The 20,499-nt window shown below is 40.9% G+C and overlaps 1 protein-coding gene across 2 annotated transcripts; it reads right to left on the bottom strand.

The window, feature by feature from the left end:
- Positions 1-908: 908 nt before the first annotated feature.
- SNRPE (small nuclear ribonucleoprotein polypeptide E) lies at positions 909-17,644 on the bottom strand. Of its 2 annotated transcripts, XM_005891895.3 has the most exons (5): positions 17,508-17,644; positions 16,761-16,787; positions 14,803-14,865; positions 13,801-13,879; positions 909-11,402 (listed from the first exon to the last, which is right to left on the bottom strand). In XM_005891895.3, the coding sequence occupies exons 1-5, from the start codon at positions 17,559-17,561 to the stop codon at positions 11,347-11,349; spliced, it is 279 nt and encodes a 92-aa protein (XP_005891957.1). In that variant the 5' UTR covers positions 17,562-17,644; the 3' UTR covers positions 909-11,346. The 2 variants fall into 2 exon arrangements, with proteins under 2 accessions (XP_005891957.1, XP_070240625.1); XM_070384524.1 differs by lacking the exon at positions 16,761-16,787 and having other exon boundaries at positions 17,526-17,604.
- Positions 17,645-20,499: the final 2,855 nt, after the last annotated feature.

Genomic DNA, 20,499 nt, shown 5'->3' with positions numbered 1-20,499 from the left:
ACACAGGAAGGTGATTCAGTTATACATATACACATATATATCATTTTTCAGATTATTTTCCATTATAGGTTATTACAAGTTATTGACTACAGTGTGGTGTTGGAGAAGACTCTTGAGACTCCCTTGGACTGCAAGGAGATCCAACCAGTCAATCCTAAAGGAAATCAGTCCTGAATATTCATTGGAAGGACTGATGCTGAACCTGAAGCTCCAATACTTTGGCCACCTGATGTGAAGAACTGACTCATTTGAAAAGACCCTGATGCTGGGAAAGATTGAAGGCAAGAGGAGAAGGGGACAACAGAGGATGAGATGGTTGGATGACATTACCAACTCAACAGACGTGAGTCTGAGTAAACTCCGGGAGTTGGTGATGGACAGGCAAGCCTGGAGTGCTGCAGTCCATGGGGCACAAAGAGTTGGACACGACTGAGCAACTGAACTGAATTGAACTGAAACTGATTGTTCACATAGTTACTGTATGTGCTATACAGTAAAACTTTGTTGCTTGTTGCATATGTATATCTTTAAATTAGAAATCTAGCATTCTATTCATACTAAGTCAAACAAGTGGAATGAAAATGTCATAATTTTTTTAGTTAGGCAAAAATTCCTAAGTTTTCTAAAATATATATATTATACATACTATTTATATTTATGTGTACAAAAGCTTTTCTACTATGCTTGATAAAGGCTTGAGAAAGAACATTAAGAAAAAAAGAAGAGATGGAGAAATTGGAAAACATAAACCACTTGAAATGGGAGCACTGAATATGAAATAGAAAAAGTGAAACAAACTGGATAAAAGTAAAAGATCATCATATAGTCCAGTTGTTTCTAAACATGGCTGCTCATTAGAAACATATCTAGAGCTTTGGAGGAAAAAAAGCAACATCTGGGCATTTGTATTTTTCAAAAAAATTCCAAGATAATTCTGATATACATATGAATTTTAAAAAGTGATTTCAGGTTTTCTATTAAATGATAGTTTTGGTGATACAGAATTCTATTATTTCTCTATTGACCAATCATGATACAGTGGTATTAAGTGAATAATAGTTACATAATCACAACAGGAAAGATATTTATCAGTTTTCACAATCAATAGCCAGACAAAAAATAAAAGATAATTACAATTGCAAACCATAACAGGAACATGATTAACCTAACTATGGTGGCTCAGAGGTTAAAGCGTCTGCTGGCAATGTGGGAGACCTGGATTCAATCCCTGGGTTGGGAAGATCCCCTGGAGAAGGAAATGGCAACCCACTCCAGTATTCTTGCCTGGAGAATCGCATGGACAGAGGAGCCTGGTGGGCTACAGTCCATGGGGTCACAAAGAGTCAGACACGACTGAGTGACTGAACTGAACTGAACTGAACTGATTCAGATTCTTGTCTCCATCTTCTCAACTTAAGAGACTCCTGGTCTCCACCTGGATACCTGCCCATTATACCTGAAATCTATCCAGAGATTATGGCCAATTATATGGCTCTTCTCATTTGGTTTTCCCTTCCTCACAGATCACTATCCTGAAACGCCAGATGTCCAGTGTCTGAAACCTGCTTCATATAAATTTTGTCCAGATTTTTTGTTGTTTCTGGTGAGAAGACAAATGCGGTCCTTCTTATTCCAACCTGATTAAGAAACCTAGTGATTTTTTTCTTTTTGCAGTGATAATTATGCAAGTATTGTGAGAGTACATAAATTCCTCTGTAACTCCAATATATTAACTATATTCCCCCCAAAAATGAATGTTTCCCCCTACTTATAACTGTAGCGAGGTTCACTAGCTTCTGTAGCTAAAATTGGTGAAGGGAGGGTTCATGGATATAATGTTTAAATTCCTGATTTAGAATAGTATGTTTTCCTTTTGAATTTTAAATTATCTGTTAATTCTGTCCTCTTCATTTTAATATTTAATCATTTTGTCGTATTAATTTTAGCCTTATTTTCCAACTTTCATGTTTATTTTTTAAAAATAAATTACTTTCTTGGATTTTAAACTGAAAGCAGAAAACATAGCAATGTAGAGATAACCGTGTACTCAGTTCATACTTTAAATGGGTAACAGTTGCTTTCACGCAATAAACCTTCCCAGTGCCCACGTTCTTCTTCTAACCAGCTGGGTCTGCATTAGCTTTCCAGGCTTCCTTTCCTATTTTTCCAACACCGAGCCCTCTAGTGTCAATAACTCTACAGAGCTACCACTTTTCCTGTATTTACAACACTGGAGAGCCACAGGAATGGTGTTGTAAACTCATGTTACTTACAATCTAGGCTAGAGCTGTCTAAAAGAAATACAATACAAGCCATATATGTAATTTAAAGTTTCCTAAGTAGTGAAAAAATTAAAAAGTGAAATTAATTATAATAATGTACTTTATTTAATCCATTATATCCAAAACATTAACATGTAATAAATATAAAAACTTACTAATATTTTTCTTCATTTTGGGGGTAATTATCAAAATCTGATGGGTATAATACACTCATAGTACATTCAATATGTACGTAGAAAACAGAATTTATTCTTATCAGTAATACTTGATATGTTTTGAGTTTCATTAAATGTTTAGCTGAAAAAGTGGATTTCCATAGCAAGGTTGTTCCACTTACACATGAAAGTTTTCTAAATTAAAAATCTGGTTTTTTAAAGTCACTCAACCATGTCCAACTCTTTGTGTCTCCATGGACTGTACCCCTCAGGCTCTTAGGTCAATGGAATTCTCCAGGGAAGAATACTGGAGCGAGTAGCCACTCCCTTCTCTAGGCGACCTTCCCCACCCAGGGATCGAACCCCGGTCTCTAGCACTGCAGGCAGATTCTTCAGTCTGAGCCACCAGGGACTTAGTAGCCACATTTCAAGTGCTCAACAGCTACTGTACTGGCCAGCACAGGTCTCAGAACTTTATGAAGAGCTACATATCATATAATTCCCCATTGTATTTATGCATGTACCCTCTCTATCTCCATACACACTCAAAATAAAAACATTGGTGAAGTTCTCATAAAAAGATTTCACAACAGGAAGCGATATGTCAAGAATTTCAGCTCAGGAACAAACTCACAAAATACTGCCCTTTTACTGTCTTTGAAAAACAATCATACTGCCTTTAAAAAATAAGAGAGGATTCTGGGAGGATGGCAGAGCAGGAAACACTAGGAATCTCTCCCCACTTAAGACTACAACTGGCAGAATTCCTCTGACATATCTATCTTAAAATTCTGAAATTGACTGAAGGTTTACAACTTCCGGAGGAAGGCTTGGAAGGTAAACTATGGTTATTTTTGGTCAGTCTCAGCTCTTAGCACAGGACAATCCATCTCCAAGGCAGGCAGCTGTGCATATGTTCCTGATGCAGTCTGCGTACATCCAGGATGGGTAAAAAGGACTGTCCTCCAGATACTGGGAAGTCATATTCTAACTGGTGATAGCTGCTAGGCGGGCCATTGTTGTTGCACTTCCACCTATTGTTGTAAGCCTCCTCTCCTATGGCTGAAGGGACCTTGGAAGGGATTTAAAGTGTCAGTGCCCTTTTCTCCCTCCCTTTCATTTTTCTCTTTCTCCCATTTTGGCAGCCAGACATCAAAAGACTAGGACATTCAAAACCAAATATATATATGGGAAAAATTAGAAAGTGTACAGGCTCAAAAAAGAACTGAGAAGACCTTAAATTTAAACCTGCAGCTGATCCTTGGAACAGAGAAGACCCATAACAATTAAATAGTAACAACAAAAAACTTCAGGTAAGAAGGAGAATCTGATTTCCAGGGATAACATTATTAGATTCAAATATCTAATTTTCAACAACGATGCCAAAAAACACAAAGCACGCAAGGAAACAAGAGAGTATAGCCCATTGAAAGAAATAAACTAAGTCAATAAAAATTATCCCTGAGAAAGACCTAATTGCAGACCTACAAGACAAAATCTAATTCACAATGCTCAAAAAATACGGAAGATGTGGAGAATGTCAGAAAAATGATATAAGAAATCTAAAAAGAGACTTCCTTGGTGGCACAGTGGATAAGAATCTGCTTGTCAATGCAGGGATGCAGGTCTGATCCCTGATCCAGGATCTGTGGAGCAACTTAAGCCCATGCTCCTGAGACTGTACTCTAGAGCCCACGAGCAGCAACTCCTGAATCTGCATGGCCTAGAGCCCACATGCTGCAAGTACTGAGCCCACTGACTACAGCCTGTGGGAAAGACAGGAAATCTCTTCAAGAAAATTAGAGATACCAAGGGAACATTGCATGCAAAGATGGGCTCAATAAAGGACAGAAATGGTAGGGACCTGACAGAAGCAGAAGATATTAAGAAGAGGTGGCAAGAATACACAGAAGGACTACACAAGAGAGATCTTCATGACCCAGATAACCATGATGGTGTGAACACTCACCTAGAGCCAGACATCCTGGCCATGTGAAGTCAAGTGGGCGTTAGGAAGCATCACTACGAACAAAGCTAGTGGAGGTGATGGAATTCCAGCTGAGCTCTTCAAATCCTAGAAGATAATGCTGTGAAAGTGCTGCACTCAGTATGCCGCAAGGAAAACTCAGCAGTGGCCACAGGACTGGAAAAGTCAGTTTTCATTCCAATCCCAAAGAAAGGCAATGACAAAGAATGTTCAAACTACCACACAAATGCACTTATCTCACCCACAAGCAAAGGAATGCTCAAAATCCTTGAAGCTGGGCTTCAGTAGTAGTCAACTGAGAACTTCCATATGTTCAAGCTGGTTTTAGAAAAGGCAGAGGAACCAGAGGTCAAATTGCTAACATCCACTGGATCATTGAAAAAGCAAGAGGGTTCCAGAAAAACATCTACTTTTGTTTCACTGACTACACTAAACCCTTTGACTGTGTGGATAGCAACAAACTGTGGAAAATTCTTAAAAGAGATGGGAATACCTGACCACCTTACCTCCTTCCTGAGCAATCTGTATGCAGGTAAAGAAGCAACAGTTAGAACCAGACATGGAACAACGGACTGGTTCCAAATTGAGAAAGGAGTACGTCAAGGCTGTATATTGTCACCCTGCTTATTTAACTTATATGCAGAGTACATCATGGGAAATGCCAGGATGGATGAAGCACAGGCTGGAATCAAGACTGCAGGGATGAAAAAAAAAAAAAGACTGCAGGGAGAAGTATCAATTACATCACATATGCAGATGACACTACCCTTATGGCAGAAAGCAAAGAGGAACTAAAGAGCTTCTTGATGAATGTGAAAGAGGAGAGTGAAAAAGCTGGCTTAAAACTCCACATGCAAAAACTAAGATTATGGCATCTGGTCCTATCACTTCATGGCAAACAGATGGAGAAACGGAAACAGTGACAGACTTAATTTTCTTGGGCTCCTAAATCACTGCAGATGGTGACTGCAGCCATGAAATTAAGACAGTTGCTCCTTGGAAGAAAAGCTATGATAAACCTAAACAGTGTATTAAAAATCAGAGACACTACTTTGCCAACAAAGGTTCATCTAGTCAAAGCTATGGTTTTTCCAGTAGCTATGTATGGGATGTGAGAGTTGGACCATAAATAAAGCTGAGCACTGAAGAACTGATGCTTTTAAACTGTGGTGTTGGAGAAGACTCTTAAAGAGTCCCTTGGACTGCAAGGAGATCCAACCAGTCAATCCTAAAGGAAATCAGTCCTGAATATTCATTGGAAGACTGACACTGAAGCTGAAATTCCAGTATTTTGGCCATCTGATGCGAAGAACTGACTCACTGGAAAAGATCCTGATGCTGGGAAACACTGACGGCAGGAGGAGAAGGGGATGACAGAGGACGAGATGATTGGATGGCATCACTGACTCAATGAACATGAGATTGAGTAAACTCCAGGAATTGGTGATGGACAGGAAAGCCTGGCATGCTGAAGTCCATGGGGTTGCAAATAGTCGGACACAACTGATCGACTGAACTGAACGACCATGTTTATCAACGGAAAATGGTCAATTCTTCCACAATTATTTACAGCACGAAATAATCACAACCAAAATCCCAGTAGAGTTTTTCAACAGAAATTGGCAAGCTGATTCTGAAACCTTTATGGAAAAGTTGTGATGTGTCTTGCTCTATGTAGAACAAGTTTACCTTTCCTCACACATTCCTAAGTAAATCTTTTAAACTACAAAACTATCTACATTTATAACTAGACAAATAAGTATCATTTCTAACGAGACAAAGACTACTTCTTGAGCATTCTTGAGGCTTGATAGGTCTTCCACCAACCTGGTGAAACTGAGGTTGAGATGTCTGGATAATTCTAAAGTTGGCGTTTAAGGCCAGGTACGTGGACTACCAAGGTCACCTTTCCCTCTTTACCACACTGCTTTCCCAGCTCCCCAAAGACAAGGACTAAATTAAAATTTTTTCACTATGTCTAACACACAACATCTTAATAAAAGCTGACATTGGTAAAATAGAAACCATATCTTCCCAAATTCACCTTACCAAGTATATGATTAGAATAAAGCTTTTCTTGGGAAAATCCTCCCTTTCCCACTCTACTCCTACCATCTCTGGTTTAGTAACACAGTTCATCAAAAGGAAGCACTTTTTTGTTATTAATAATTCTCCCTCACTCCTCTTCAATTCTCAGCCAAGCAAAACATCTCAAACTCAGATGGCCCTGGGAATGAGGGTACTCTGCTAATATTCCAGAGACAGTAATTTCTCCAGACATGATGATCCAATAGCATTTTTCTCAGAAATTCTTTTAACTAAGGAACTTTACTGTTTTACAGAATAACATCGGTCACATCACTTCATTTGTATTCTCTCATATAGGTCCAGGTTTGCCAACCTTCTCAACTATGGCATTTGACAAATCTTCAGTAAAACAACTAATCCCCTCCAAGTTTAAGAGGTACTGAAGACAAGTAACCCTGTTCTGACACTGTACTCAGTTACAATGCTTCAGCTGTAAGTAACAGAAAACCCAATCAGGAATTTTATCCTCTCATATAAGAAGTTAGGTGGCAGGGAGTTTCAGAGCTGACTCATTCAGTGGTGCAAAGTCATCGAAGATCAAATTCTTCCATCTCTCTCCTCTGGCATCCTTAGGATGTCGGCAATCATTACCTCACAGGATCCTCACAATAAGCCTGTGCGTTTCATTAATGCTGCTGCCTGATGGTTGCCTGGTATAAGGAAAACAATTTTCTCACAAGTACTTTGGAAGGCAATTTAAAAATACCTACAGTTTTTTTTTTAATGTGCATATCCTGTGATCTAGCAATTCCACTTCTAAGAATTCATCTCAGGAAATGTTAAGTGGACAAAAACAGGCATAAAAATGTCAATTACAATTTTTTTTAACAGCAAAAAATAAGAAGCAGCCTAAAATACCTGTCAATAGGATGTGACTACTTAAATTGAGACTCATATATTAGAATACATCACAGCTGTTTAACATGGAACTAGGTACAAGTTTTGTTGATAACAGTGAAGCTGCAAAGAACATGTGTACATAGATGAAGATACCCATGACACTACAAAGGCAACAGGGAATTCCTGGTGGTCCACTGGTTAGGACTTGGTACTTTCACTGCCAAGGGCCTGTGTTCAATACCTGGTCGGAGAACTAAGAGCCCACAAGCTGTGTGGCAAGCCCCTAACCCCCTCCCCAAAAGGCTACAAAAGGCAATAACAGATAAACTGGACTGCATCAAAATTTGGAACTGTGTATTAAAAGACAATCAACAGAGTGAAAAGGCAGCAAATATTTGCAAATCACTTCAGAATACGTAAAGAACTAGTACAAATTAACAACAACAAAATAACCTATTTAAAAATGGGAAGAGCACTTTATTTAAGACATTTCTCCAAAGAAGACATACAAATGACCAATAAACACATGAAAAGACACTCAACAACACTAATTATTATGGAAATGAAAACCAAAGCCACAACCTCACAACCACCATTAGGATGACTGCTCTCAAAAGCAAGTTTTGCCTCTCCAAGAAGAATCCACAAGGTTGCGCAAGTGTAGCAGAAGCATCAGACCTTTCGCAATTTGCCCTCCGAGGAGCTGGTACAGCTGTGCAGGCCCCAGCAACTGCTGAGCCAGGCCTGGCGAGGAAGCGGCACTCCCTGCTACAGCACCTATGTAAGGCCGAGGAGGAGGCACCACCCAAGGAGAAGCCTGAGGTGGCAAAGACACCTGCAGGACACGCCATCCCACCTAAGACGGGCAGCATGGTGGGCATCTACAAAGGCAAGACCTTCACACAGTCACCTACACAGCCAGGTCAGCATCAGGACCACTCCTCTGGCTTCATCCCCTTCAAGTGGCCTGCCTGGCCGAAAACGTCACAGACTTCTCTATTAAAAAAGTTGTTTTACCAAGGAAGTGAAGAAATTGAATCCTCTGTGCACTACTTATGAGAAAGTAAAATGGTGAAGATGCTGTGGAAAATAGTTTGATGGTTCCTCAAAAAAAATTGTAAGCATATGCTCAGAAGAACTGAAAGTGGAGTCTCAAAGATGCACAGCAGCATAATTTACAAAAGTAAAAGAGTGGAAGCAACCCAAATGCCTACTGCCAGTTAAACGTATAAGCAAAATATGGTATACATACACGCAATACCATTCATCCTTAGAAAGAAAGGAAATCCTGACACATTCTACACGCTCTATTTATATGAGGTACCTAATCAAACTCAGAAACAGAAAGGATGATGGTCACTAGGGGCTCAGGGGAGGGAGGGGTGACAAGTTATTGTTTAATGGGTCCAGTTTTGATTTTTGTAAGATAAAAAAGTTCCAAATATTGACTGTGTAACAATGTGAATATACTTAACATTACTGAGCTGTACACTTTAAAATGGTTAAGATAGCAAATATTATATGTGTATATTTTACCAAAGTTAAAATTTTTAATTAAAAGAAATTTTAAAGTACAAATACCAAAATGAGAAACCAAGCTATACATATTAAAAAAGAGCTCAGAAGGCATCCAACTCCTAACCGTGGTTTTTCATGGAGAACATTGATGGGGAAAGGGGGGATTTGTTCTCTGCTCTACATCTTTCCGTGTAGTCTGAAGTTTTAAAAATTTCACTGGATGTGTTTTTTTTCCTATGTGGTTATGATTAGTTCTAATAGGAATAATAAATTAAGGAATAATTAATAAGGACAAAGATCCTGGATCAACCAATAACAGGAGATGGTGCTATTAGGCAAATGCCTGTTGTTATTTCCTGGGCAGTAATGCCTTAGTCTAAATTAGAGACCCACTCTCTAATCCTGAAACTGACAAATGTGACTCAAGAACAGCTGGTGCCTGCATATACAGAATTCCAGTGTTTTCCAACTATTCTGACCCTTCTTTCCCCCTGCTTACTACGAACGCCAGGCCTGAATCAGCACTTACTGTCTCAGAGGCTATTGTCCTCCCATCCTTCACTTCAACAATATTATGAGAGTTACTGAGTGGTTAGCAAGACCCCTTCAGAAACCAACCATTTCAGAAAAATAACTGCTCAAATACCAAGAGCTGTCAAGAACAGATTCCCAGCAGCACATACGAATAACCTTAATGAAGCAGAGAGCAATGCCTTCTATAATACAAATTCTGGTTGGAAGAAAAGATCTACAGATTGTGGAAAAGTGCCACTTAAAAAGCAAACACCACAGGCTCCAGTACAGCAGGAAAGCAAGCAGGGATCTCTAAATACAGAGCTCAATTTTAAGTTCACTGTACCTTTATTTCTCACTATCATCATTTGCTCTGTCAAAAATAGACACTTCCATGTCTTGAGCCACTCAGAATGACCCACAGCAGGAACAGCTTTGCTTACATAGGGTGGGCAGGTCAGAAAGGCAGCATGGGGAAAAGAAAAAGCAGCCAGCGGGTTTTCTTAGGGATTATGTTGCTCCAGCTTTTATCCTTCTTCTCAGCTATTTTGGTGCCAAGAAAGCTGCAGGGAGGTCTTTGCTCTGCTCTCAAAAAGCTTTTCACCAGAAAGGCTGAAGCAGTCTCAGGGCTGCAACTCCCTCTGCTGCTTGAGGTTTTCTTTGCATGCTATAGCAGGTTCAATTGAATTTCCAACTTAAGACATGTTAAAAGAGCTAAACCAGCCCTTTATTTAGAAAACATGACCAAAAAGGCACAACTTTAAATAGAGTGGGACACCTAAAATGCCAAGTTCTAAGTTGGACTGATTTCTACGCTCACCTACAAATCTTCTCTACCTCACAAAGTGATTCTTTTACTCAGTTTAAAGAAAAGTTCTGTATCACCCTCACAGGCACTTGGAAAAACAAGAACTGGACTTTCTGGTTCTTCCTCAGCTACCCTTAGTAACACTGCCCATTATCAGAATTTAAGGCAGGTCTTATTCATCTTTCAAGATTCAACTTAAATAATACTTAGTACCTGGTATTGAGGCTATGTTTGTCAGTCTGTTTCACATATGTATTCAATTAATAGCAGATATTCAATAACCATTTAATATGGTTATTAGAATTCTAATCAGAACAACCCTGATATATTGGGGGAAGCGAGAACTAATGACATAATTTAATTAGGAAATAAGCAATTACTGGGGGAGGAACCAAAATCCTTGGAGATAAGAGGTGTTTCTTCAACTAACATTCTATTATTCTGCTTAACAGTAGTTAACAGTTAACCAGTGTTTCCTGTGGGTCTTTTTCAGATTACCAATCTCACAAAGTCTCCCTCTGGTTAACTCTTAACAGAACTCCTTTTTAATTAAAACCTTCATTCTATGTCTATATCCAAATATTCCTCACATTCTGATCTTAGTGATAAAATACACAAAGACCTCACACAGTAACTCTAACAGAGTGCTAAGCAGATACTGAGCCCTTATAATGTTCTCAACATAATGTGGCTAGAAGCCCTGGTGTCCCAGCTTCCAGAATTAGAACTGATGATGAAAACATATATTAGCACCATAATCTTTACTTTTGTGAACGCTCCCCTGCTACACCACCCAGTATCAGAAGTCACATCAGGCAGAATTCCTAGTCTTTGCCTTAAGGATCTACAAATCCCAGTTCTGTGAAAAACAGAATGTTTTTCACAGAAATGTTCAGGGCAAGTGCCATCCCTCAGAAAACTTTAAAATAAACACTAACAGCTAACGGTGACATTGTGTAAAAACTCTATAACTGGATAGAAAAAATAAGGTAAATATTTTGATAAAAACAGTCCCACAGCATTTATTGTCATCTGGTAATAACATAAGGGTGAGCAGAACAATATGAATACATGTTTTAGAACTACATCTCTAACAAAGGACACCTAAAAAAACCAACGGTATTGCCAAACAATTTCTCACTTCATCTGTCACTTCTAGTTGGAGACACTTTGGAGCAGAGTAATGTTATCTCCTTTTAGCATGATCCGACCTGCAACACAAAATTAAAAAAAAAAAAAATAAGCCATTAATAGTCACTCAGAAAACTGTAACTTTTAGCTTCAGAATTTTAGATCGTTCTTGAGTGATTCTAAAAATGCTTTCTCGTCTGTGAAATTATGTGACATGTTCCAATGTTTGAAAGGCTGTGCATATCAGACCATACGCACTTTTCCAACAATAACCTAATGAAGGCAGAGAAATGTTACTTTATGAAAAGTACAGTGTCTGCAGACTAAGTGAACTATCCCAACATTTCCTAAAGCTGATTTTGCAGAAGCTGAGAAATGAATTTTTTAGGAACTGCAGCATACTATACAGAGAAGGCAATGGCAACCCACTCCAGTACTCTTGCCTGGAAAATCCCATGGATGGAGGAGCCTGGGAGGCTGCAGTCCATGGGGTCGCGAAAAGTCTGACACGACTGAGCGACTTCACTTTCACTTTTCACTTCCATGCATTGGAGAAGGCAATGGCAACCCACTCCGGTGTTCTCGCCTGGAGAATCCCAGGGTCAGTGGAGCCTGGTGGGCTGCCATCTATGGGGTCGCACAGAGTCAGACACGACTGAAACGACTTAGCAGCAGCATACTATAACCTCATTCTTAAGAGTTCTTAATAAGGATTTCATTCTGTGATATACAAACTTGTTTAAGTTTTACCTAACACTGTCTAAATCTGTTTGAGCAAAGGGCACTCTTCCTGAGAAATATCTATAAATATCTGCAGGAATATTGGTGTTCAATAGAACACTTTGAGAAATGTTAATCAACACCATCAGCAATTCCACAAGAAGTAATATTAAACCTGTTTTACAGAGTTGATATTACCATGAGCAATCAATACTTTGCAAATAATTTATAAATAATGTCAGTAAGGTGAGCTTGCACTTCCTGATAAGACACGTTTATATTTGAAAAATCCAGGTTTTCAAAAAGCCTAGGCAGGAAGAAGCTAAGCAAAACATTATACCACTCCCAGAATCTACTTTGCACACAGCTAAGATAAGGCTCAAGAGAATTCTCAGGGACTGGAAAAAAGAGGCACTTGAAAACTACCACTTTTAAAAATACTAGTGAGCTGTCAATTGGGGCATTAAACAGTTAAAGACAAAATGCCTAAATAAACCTCAACTTAATGCAATTTTAACAGAAATTATTTAAGCCTTGAGGAAGCCATAAATCCTAAAGAACATGGGTCAAGAAACTGACTTCACTATTCAAATATTTTAAAATTTCTACTATGTGGCATGCACTAAGTACATTAGGGAGCAAAACAGAGAGGACTCATGCACTAGTGGAGCATGTGGTCCAGTGGCAGACATTAACAACCCCGATAATGAATGTTTTACTACAAATGCAGCACAGCATACCCTCCCTCCATCCCCACCCCAGGCAAAACACCACCTAACCCTGGCAGGAAGTGGTATCTGACCTGAGTCTCAAAGACACAGGGGACAGCACACACAAAAATTTATGATGAGACAAATGTGCAGATTCCAAGAATTGAAAGAAGTGTGGATGGTCCTCAGAAAATGAAGTACAGAGTGATACAAAATGAGCAGAGGGAGGTAAAGCCAGATCATGAAGGACTTTGAAGGATATATTAAAGATTTTCTTATCCTATGAGCAACAGGAAGCCACCAAAGGATTTCAAGCAAAGAGATAACGAATTCAGGCCAGTGTTTTAAAAAGATGACTGGAGTCTGCAGAGCAAATTGGAGTTGCAGAGAAATTTATTAGTAAACTGAATAGAACTGGTCCCATTTACTACGGCAGGAAACACTAATATAGCTCTAAATAGTGTGTCAGGCATTGGAACTGAGTTTGATTCTGATATGCTAATTTTGAGGAGCCTTTGAGACATCCAAGTAGAAATACTGAAGAGGCTGAGAGAGGTCTAGAGCTACAAATGTACATTTGCAAGTCAACATATAAATATAACTGTTAGTGTAGTCTTGAGTACCTAGGAAATAATATTGAGTGACAGGAGGACTGAGAACCAAGACTTAAGCAACTCAAACATTTAATGGCTGGGTCCTAAAGAATGAATATATAGAAGTCTCAAAAAGGAACAACTAGTAATGAAAAGTGAAAAGCTGACTATAGTATCACAGAGCCAAATGCCATTTAGAGCTCAATAAAATGGGGACCATTAGATTTAACACCATTAGTCTTTGGTAACCTTGGTGAAAGCTCCCAACTGGAGAGACAGAAGTAGAAATGGAGTGAGATAAACAATAAGTGGCAAAAGATGATTAAGAATACACTACTCTCCCAAATAATTTCTCATATACAAACTAAATTTAAACATGAAATGAGTTGCAATTCATTCAATTCTGCAAGTGAATAAAAATTTCTATAATTCTTTGAGGCCATCTATATTCTTACCCAGTTGTTTTCTTGACTTTGTTTTAGAATGAATCTCTTCTGCGTCATCTAATACGAGGTTCATATACTCATCAAAACCCTAGAAAAATAAGTCAATTGACTGTCATCTTCATGTAAAATCATATCCAAACCGTTCTAAATTAATATGGCAATATATAAAAACACCAAGTTCAGAAATTTATCTCTCCACTGATCTTCCAGCTGAAACACCACATCTCAAGCCTCTCCTTCCTTTTTTTTTTGGGAGGGGGAGTGCCCCACACAGCTTGCAGGATCTTAGTTCCCCAACCAGGAATTGAACCCAGGCCACAGTATTGAAAGCCTGATATCGTAACTACTTTGCCACTAGGAAACTCCCTAAGTCTCTTTTTAAATAACGACAAAAGAGGGAATGTACTTCAAATTACTTCTGGAACTTTGGGGACTTTAGACTTCATTAACTATGCCAAAAAGTCATCATTCACATCTTTTATAACCTACTCAGTACAGTGTGCGTACATATATTAATTTTCCCATGTTCCCACAAATACACTATCACTACCAACCACCGAGCTTGTTTTTTCAACTAACAAACAGGGGAAGGGGAGATTACCGACGGAATCTACTACACTGTCTCAAAGAAATACCAGACTCTTAGTATAACACTTCCACCCATATTTTCTTTCTTTAAAACATTATTTAAATTACTCTGCTACCTTGGACATCCAGTTCTATTCAGGTATCACTAACCAAGAATTCTCATCTTTCTCCCTCCTCATTTTATTTATGATCCCTCCTTTAAAGACTAATACCATTGTTTAAATATTTTATAAAATTAATTTTCCCTCTCTTTTGTGAATTACCTAATCCCTATTAAGTAGAACAATGAGACAAGGACAGTGAGTCCTGAAGGACTTTCCGTGGGTTGGGTCTTTGATTTTTTTGTATATTGCTCTGTTGGCCATCTTTTAGGAAATTTTTTTCTTTGAACAACATGCTCTGAGGTAAAATATCATGACTTACAATGATACAGCCCTCTATCCGCATATTCACTTGCTCATAAAGCCACACCTGAATCCGCGATCTCTGAAATAATCAGAAAAACAGAAATGTTAAGAACTAAGTGAACAAAATCCAACCATTTTGGTCAAACAGACAAATACGGCTCCTAAAAAACTTTGACAAATAAAAGCCAAGACAAGTTACTTAACATGAAACATTCTCACTTAATAAATGCTACACTGGAACTAATAATATTCCTGTGTTTTTGAGACTCAATCATATTTCTGTTGCTTATAGTCTCTGTACATTTAGAGTGAAAATGTGACAAGATAGCAAAAGGGGCTTCTTTCTTATCTACCAGAGCAAACTCCAGCTGCAAGACAGTCTTCTCTAGCGTCTCAGTTTTCCACGTCTCACACCTAATAACCAGGAACGCGTAAGTTGTGTCCGACTCTTTGCAATCCCATGGGCTGTAGCCTGCCTCCTCTATCCAAGGGATGGAGCCTCCAAGCAAGAACACTGGAGTGCGTTGCCATGCCCTCCTCCAGGGGATCATCCTGACCCAGGGACGGAACCCGAATCTCTTCTCATCTCCTGCGCTGGCAGGCAGGTTCTTTACTACTAGTGCCACCTGGGAAGCCCTAATAACCAGGAGTGAGACCCTCAACTCCTGTGATTAAAAATTACAACAGCTCGAAATTAATGCTTTTCTTTTCTTTTTTTTTAATTCTTAAATTTAATAATTTTAAAACATGTGTTCCCCATCCTGAACCCTCCTCCCTCCTCCCTCCCCATACCATCCCTCTGGGTCGTCCCAGTGCACCAGCCCCAAGCATCCAGCATCGTGCATTGAACCTGGACTGGCATCTCGTTTCATACATGACATTTCACATGTTTCAATGCCATTCTCCCAAATCTTCCCACCCTCTCCCTCTCCCACAGAGTCCATAAGCCTGTTCTATACATCAGTGTCTCTTTTGCTGTCTCGTATACAGGGTTATCGTTACCATCTTTCTAAATTCCATATATATGCGTTAGTATACTGTATTGGTGTTTTTCCTTCTGGCTTACTTCACTCTGTATAATAGGCTCCAGTTTCATCCACCTCATTAGAACTGATTCAAATGTATTCTTTTTAATGGCTGAGTAGTTGTCACATACTAAAATTTGTCAGAACCACAGGAAACACATTTTCCTTCAGGGATAAATACTCTGCTCTGCCAGGTCAAATTTTGAGTTGATAAAAATCCCTCCAAAGGAAAGGGAGTGAAAGGGTTTAGTGAAAGGGTTCACTAAATCCTCTGAACCTATCCCTCCAATCTTCCTTTTCCAGTGTCTTTTCTATCGATAAGTGTGTCTCCACCTCCCAAAGTGCTTAGCACACCACCTTATGACCTAGTAAAAGCTGACTGAAATTTTCTTCCAGTGTCTCATCCTGAGGTGCCATGGAAAGGTTCCAATGTTCTTGCCATAATCCCAAGGAAAGTACCAATACCCAAGTGCCGCTATCATGTCAGCCAGTAATTACTTTTCGAAATTAGTAATTTTGGTCTTGCAAAGTAGTAACAACACAGTTCTTTGCATGCTTGGAGTTGGCATGGCTGTGTTAGGGGCTCAGTCATGACCAACTCTTTGAGACCCCATGGACTGTAGCTTTCCAGGCTCTTCTATCCATGGAATTCTCCAGGTAAGGATGCTGGAGTGCGTTGCCATTCAGGGGATCTTCCCCACCCAGGAATCCAAGCTGGGTCTCCTGCATTGCAGGAAGATTCTTTCCCGTCTGAGCCACCAGGGAAGCTCATGGCATGGCTACATACCATTTTGTCACATTAGAGCTTTCCTGGCACTCCTTCTCCTCAAGTGCCCTCCCAATCTCCAGTTTCATTTTTTGGCTCTAGAACAATGATCAGACAGAATGATACAAACAGCCAAATAAATTCACCTTTAACTTAAAAATAACAAAACAGACAACAACTTACATTTTGCAAGTATCTGAAGATGAGATTCTGCAGCAGGAGTTAAGGAAAAAAAAAAAAAAACCACACGCAAAGCATAGACTCTGCTTCCTGGAACTCGTTAAATCTACCCGCATCTCATTTTTCTGAACGCGAACTCTGTGCCTAGGCAAAGAAAGTGCCCAACTAGGTACCCACTGTTGCTGTTCAGTCGCTAGGTCCTGTCCCACTCTTGTGACCCCATGGACTGTAGCCCCCCAGGTTCCTCTGTCCATGGGACTTTTCAGGCAAGAAGTCTGGGGTGGGCTGCCACTTCCTTCTCCATGGGATCTTCCCCACTCTGGGATCAAAAATCCCGTCTCCCGCATCGGCAGAAGGATTCTGAGCCACCTGGTAAGTCCAAACACCCATTAGGACATCACTAAATACTATAAAGGAATAGCTCCCACTCTCATCTTCCTGGAGTTTCTTCCGCGCCGAGGTCTCCCTCCCGGTGGAAAGCAGTAACACCCGCTTTCAGTCAGTATATAATTAAAGTCGTCTTCCCCGCTCACCCCACCACTACCGCATTCTCCAACGCAGGGTCTGCCCGAGCCTACCTCCCGCCCATAACTGGTTCTTCAACTCCCCGCGCTTTCTCCTAGCCTCGGCCGCCCCAGGGGCTCATGGGATAAGCGGCCGCACTCCGCTCCCTCGGGCCTACCCCGTCTCCTCCTTCGCCCCTCATTTCCCGGCCCAAAGCTCCTACTGCTCACGCATCGAGCAGGATACGATGGGCTGCACCATCACCTTCTGCACCTTCTGGCCCTGGCCCCGGTACGCCATGCTGGAAGCTCACAAGCACCACAATGCTCCACACTCTCTCTCAGAAAGCAACTTCCGGAACAACGAGCCGGAAGCGGAAGTGCGTGATGCTCAGGCGGCGACGTGGGCGGTTCCTGGGAAATACCTCTCTAGCCACAGGAGTCGGTTATTTCGGTGCTCCAGAGCATCCCGGGGAGGCCGCACGGCGGCGACTCCGTTTCGGAAGGCGGGTTGGTCCTGCAGCGCCACCTGGAGGGAAGTTGGAGGGGGAGCGCGGCTTCGATTGTGCGGCGACCGCGGCTGCCCATCGCGACTTCGCTTTTGAGTCGGTTTTATGAGCCGGATCGTTCCCCCGCGTTCAGATCAGATCAGATCAGTCGCTCAGTCGTGTCCGACTCTTTGCGACCCCATGAATCGCAGCACGTCAGGCCTCCCTGTCCATCACCAACTCCCGGAGTTCACTCAGACTCACGTCCATCGAGTCAGTGATGCCATCCAGCCATCTCATCCTCTGTCGTCCCCTTCTCCTGCTGCCCCCAATCCCTCCCAGCATCAGAGTCTTTTCCAATGAGTCAACTCTTCGCATGAGGTGGCCAAAGTACTGGAATTTCAGCTTTAGCATCATTCCTTCCAGAGAAATCCCAGGGCTGATCTTCAGAATGGACTGGTTGGATCTCCTTGCAGTCCAAGGGACTCTCAAGAGTCTTCTCCAATACCACAGTTCAAAAGCCTCATTTCTTCGGCGCTCAGCCTTCTTCACAGTCCAACTCTCACATCCATACATGATCACAGGAAAAACCATAGCCTTGACTAGACGAACCTTTGTTGGCAAAGTAATGTCTCTGCTTTTGAATATGCTATCTAGGTTGGTCATAACTTTACTTCCAAGGAGTAAGCGTCTTTTAATTTCATGGCTACAGTCACCATCTGTAGTGATTTTGGAGCCCAGAAAAATAAAGTCTGACACTGTTTCCCCGTCTATTTCCCATGAAGTGGTGGGACTGGATGCCATGATCTTCGTTTTCTGAATGTTGAGCTTTAAGCCAACTTTTTCACTCTCCACTTTCTCTTTCATCAAGAGGCTTTTGAGTTCCTCTTCACTTTGTGCCATAAGGGTGGTGTCATCTGCGTATCTGAGGTTATTGATATTTCTCCTGGCAATCTTGATTCCAGCTTGTGTTTCTTTCAGTCTAGCGTTTCTCATGATATACTCTGCATATAAGTTAAATAAACAGGGTGACAATATACAGCCTTGACGTACTCCTTTTCCTATTTGGAACCAGTCTGTTGTTCCATGTCCAGTTTTAACTGTTGCTTCCTGACCTGCATACAAATTTCTCAAGAGGCAGATCAGGTGGTCTGGTATTCCCATCTCTTTCAGAATTTTCCACAGTTTCTTGTGATGCACACAGTCAAAGGCTTTGGCATAGTCAATAAAGCAGAAATAGATGTTTTTCTGGAACTCTCTTGCTTTTTCCATGATCCCCGGATGTTGGCAATTTGATCTCTGGTTCCTCTGCCTTTCCTAAAACCAGCTTGAACATCAGGAAGTTCACGGTTCACATGTTGCTGAAGCCTGGCTTGGAGAATTTTGAGCATTACTTTACTAGCGTGTGAGGTGAGTGCAATTGTGCGGTAGTTTGGGCATTCTTTGGCATTGCCTTTATTTGGGATTGGAATGAAAATGGACCTTTTCCAGTCCTGTGGCCACTGCTGAGTTTTCCAAATTTGCTGGCATATTGAGTGCAGCACTTTCACAGCATCATCTTTCAGGATTTGGAATAGCTCAACTGGAATTCCATCTCCTCCACTAGCTTTGTTCATAGTGATGCTTTCTAAGGCCCACTTGACTTCACATTCCAGGATGTCTGGCTCTAGGTCAGTGATCACACCATCGTGATTATCTGGGTCGTGAAGATCCTTTTTGTACAGTTCTTCTGTGTATTCTTGCCATCTCTCTTTAATATCTTGTGCTTCTGTTAGGTCCATACCATTTCTGTCCTTTATTGAGCTCATCTTTGCATGAAATATTCCTTTGGTATCTCTGATTTTCTTGAAGAGATCTCTAGTCTTTCCCATTCTGTTGTGTCCTCTATTTCTTTGCATTGATCGCTGAAGAAGGCTTTCTTATCTCTTCTTGCTATTCTTTGGAACTCTGCATTCAGATGTTTATATCTTTCCTTTTCTCCTTTGATTTTCGCTTCTCTTCTTTTCACAGCTATTTGTAAGGCCTCCCCAGACAGCCATTTTGCTTTTTTGCGTTACCTCCTCTGAAATGGTGTGCTTCAGAGGTTTTTCTAACGCTTGCTCCTCTGGGATTTAGGCTTAACAGCTGCGTCATGGGGGACAGGGTAGGGCCGCCAAGAAGCCCGAACTCAGGGCTCCCGCAGCTGACACTTTGGGCCACAGACGATATGATTTCAAAGCCGGGTGCTGTGGTTACTCCAGTAACTGATTCCACTCTCATCAGCTTTTTGGAGAGCTATTTGTTAGGTGGCAGCGGAGGATCAATGTTGAATGAAAACCCTAAAACCTGATTTCTAGGCTCAAATCCTGCACGTTTATAGTGTGTGACCAAGAATGTTACTCACCCTTGCCCTGTCTTGGCTTAAGTTATTAACAAAATGGAGATAAAAATGTTCCTTCCTCATGGCGTTAAAGATCCAATGAAGAAGTAGTGTACGTGTGTACACATTAAGGTCTCAGCCTTCCAACATATCCTTTCCTGGGTAACACAACTGGAGGGGAGGGGTCGGACTTGGGCTGCGGGCTGGCAGAAATTTCCTTTAACTGGAATATCCATTTTATAGATGAGGAAACTGAAACTCAGAGTTGAAGGGACTCGTCCAAGGGGACACCACTTAGACACCACTTAGACACACTTCTGCAAGTAGCAGAATCGTAACTTGTTTAACTGAGATTGTTACCAAACCAAACTTGGGTCTGCTCCGAGGAGGAG

Source organism: Bos mutus, chromosome 16 (assembly GCF_027580195.1).
Source record: "Bos mutus isolate GX-2022 chromosome 16, NWIPB_WYAK_1.1, whole genome shotgun sequence".
NCBI classification, from domain to species: Eukaryota; Metazoa; Chordata; class Mammalia; order Artiodactyla; family Bovidae; genus Bos; species Bos mutus.
The sequence above is the reverse complement of the archived record's forward strand: the minus strand, read 5'-3'. Positions and strand labels throughout refer to the sequence as shown.

Coding starts and splice junctions, on each gene's coding strand:
- SNRPE (XM_005891895.3), bottom strand. CDS start 17,561: ATGGCGTACCGGGGCCAGGGCCAGAAGGTGCAGAAGGTGATGGTGCAG. Junction 16,788..17,507: donor AGGTGATGGTGCAGCCCATC/GTATCCTGCTCG, acceptor CTCCTGCTGCAG/AATCTCATCTTCAGATACTT. Junction 14,866..16,760: donor TCTTCAGATACTTGCAAAAT/GTAAGTTGTTGT, acceptor TGATTATTTCAG/AGATCGCGGATTCAGGTGTG.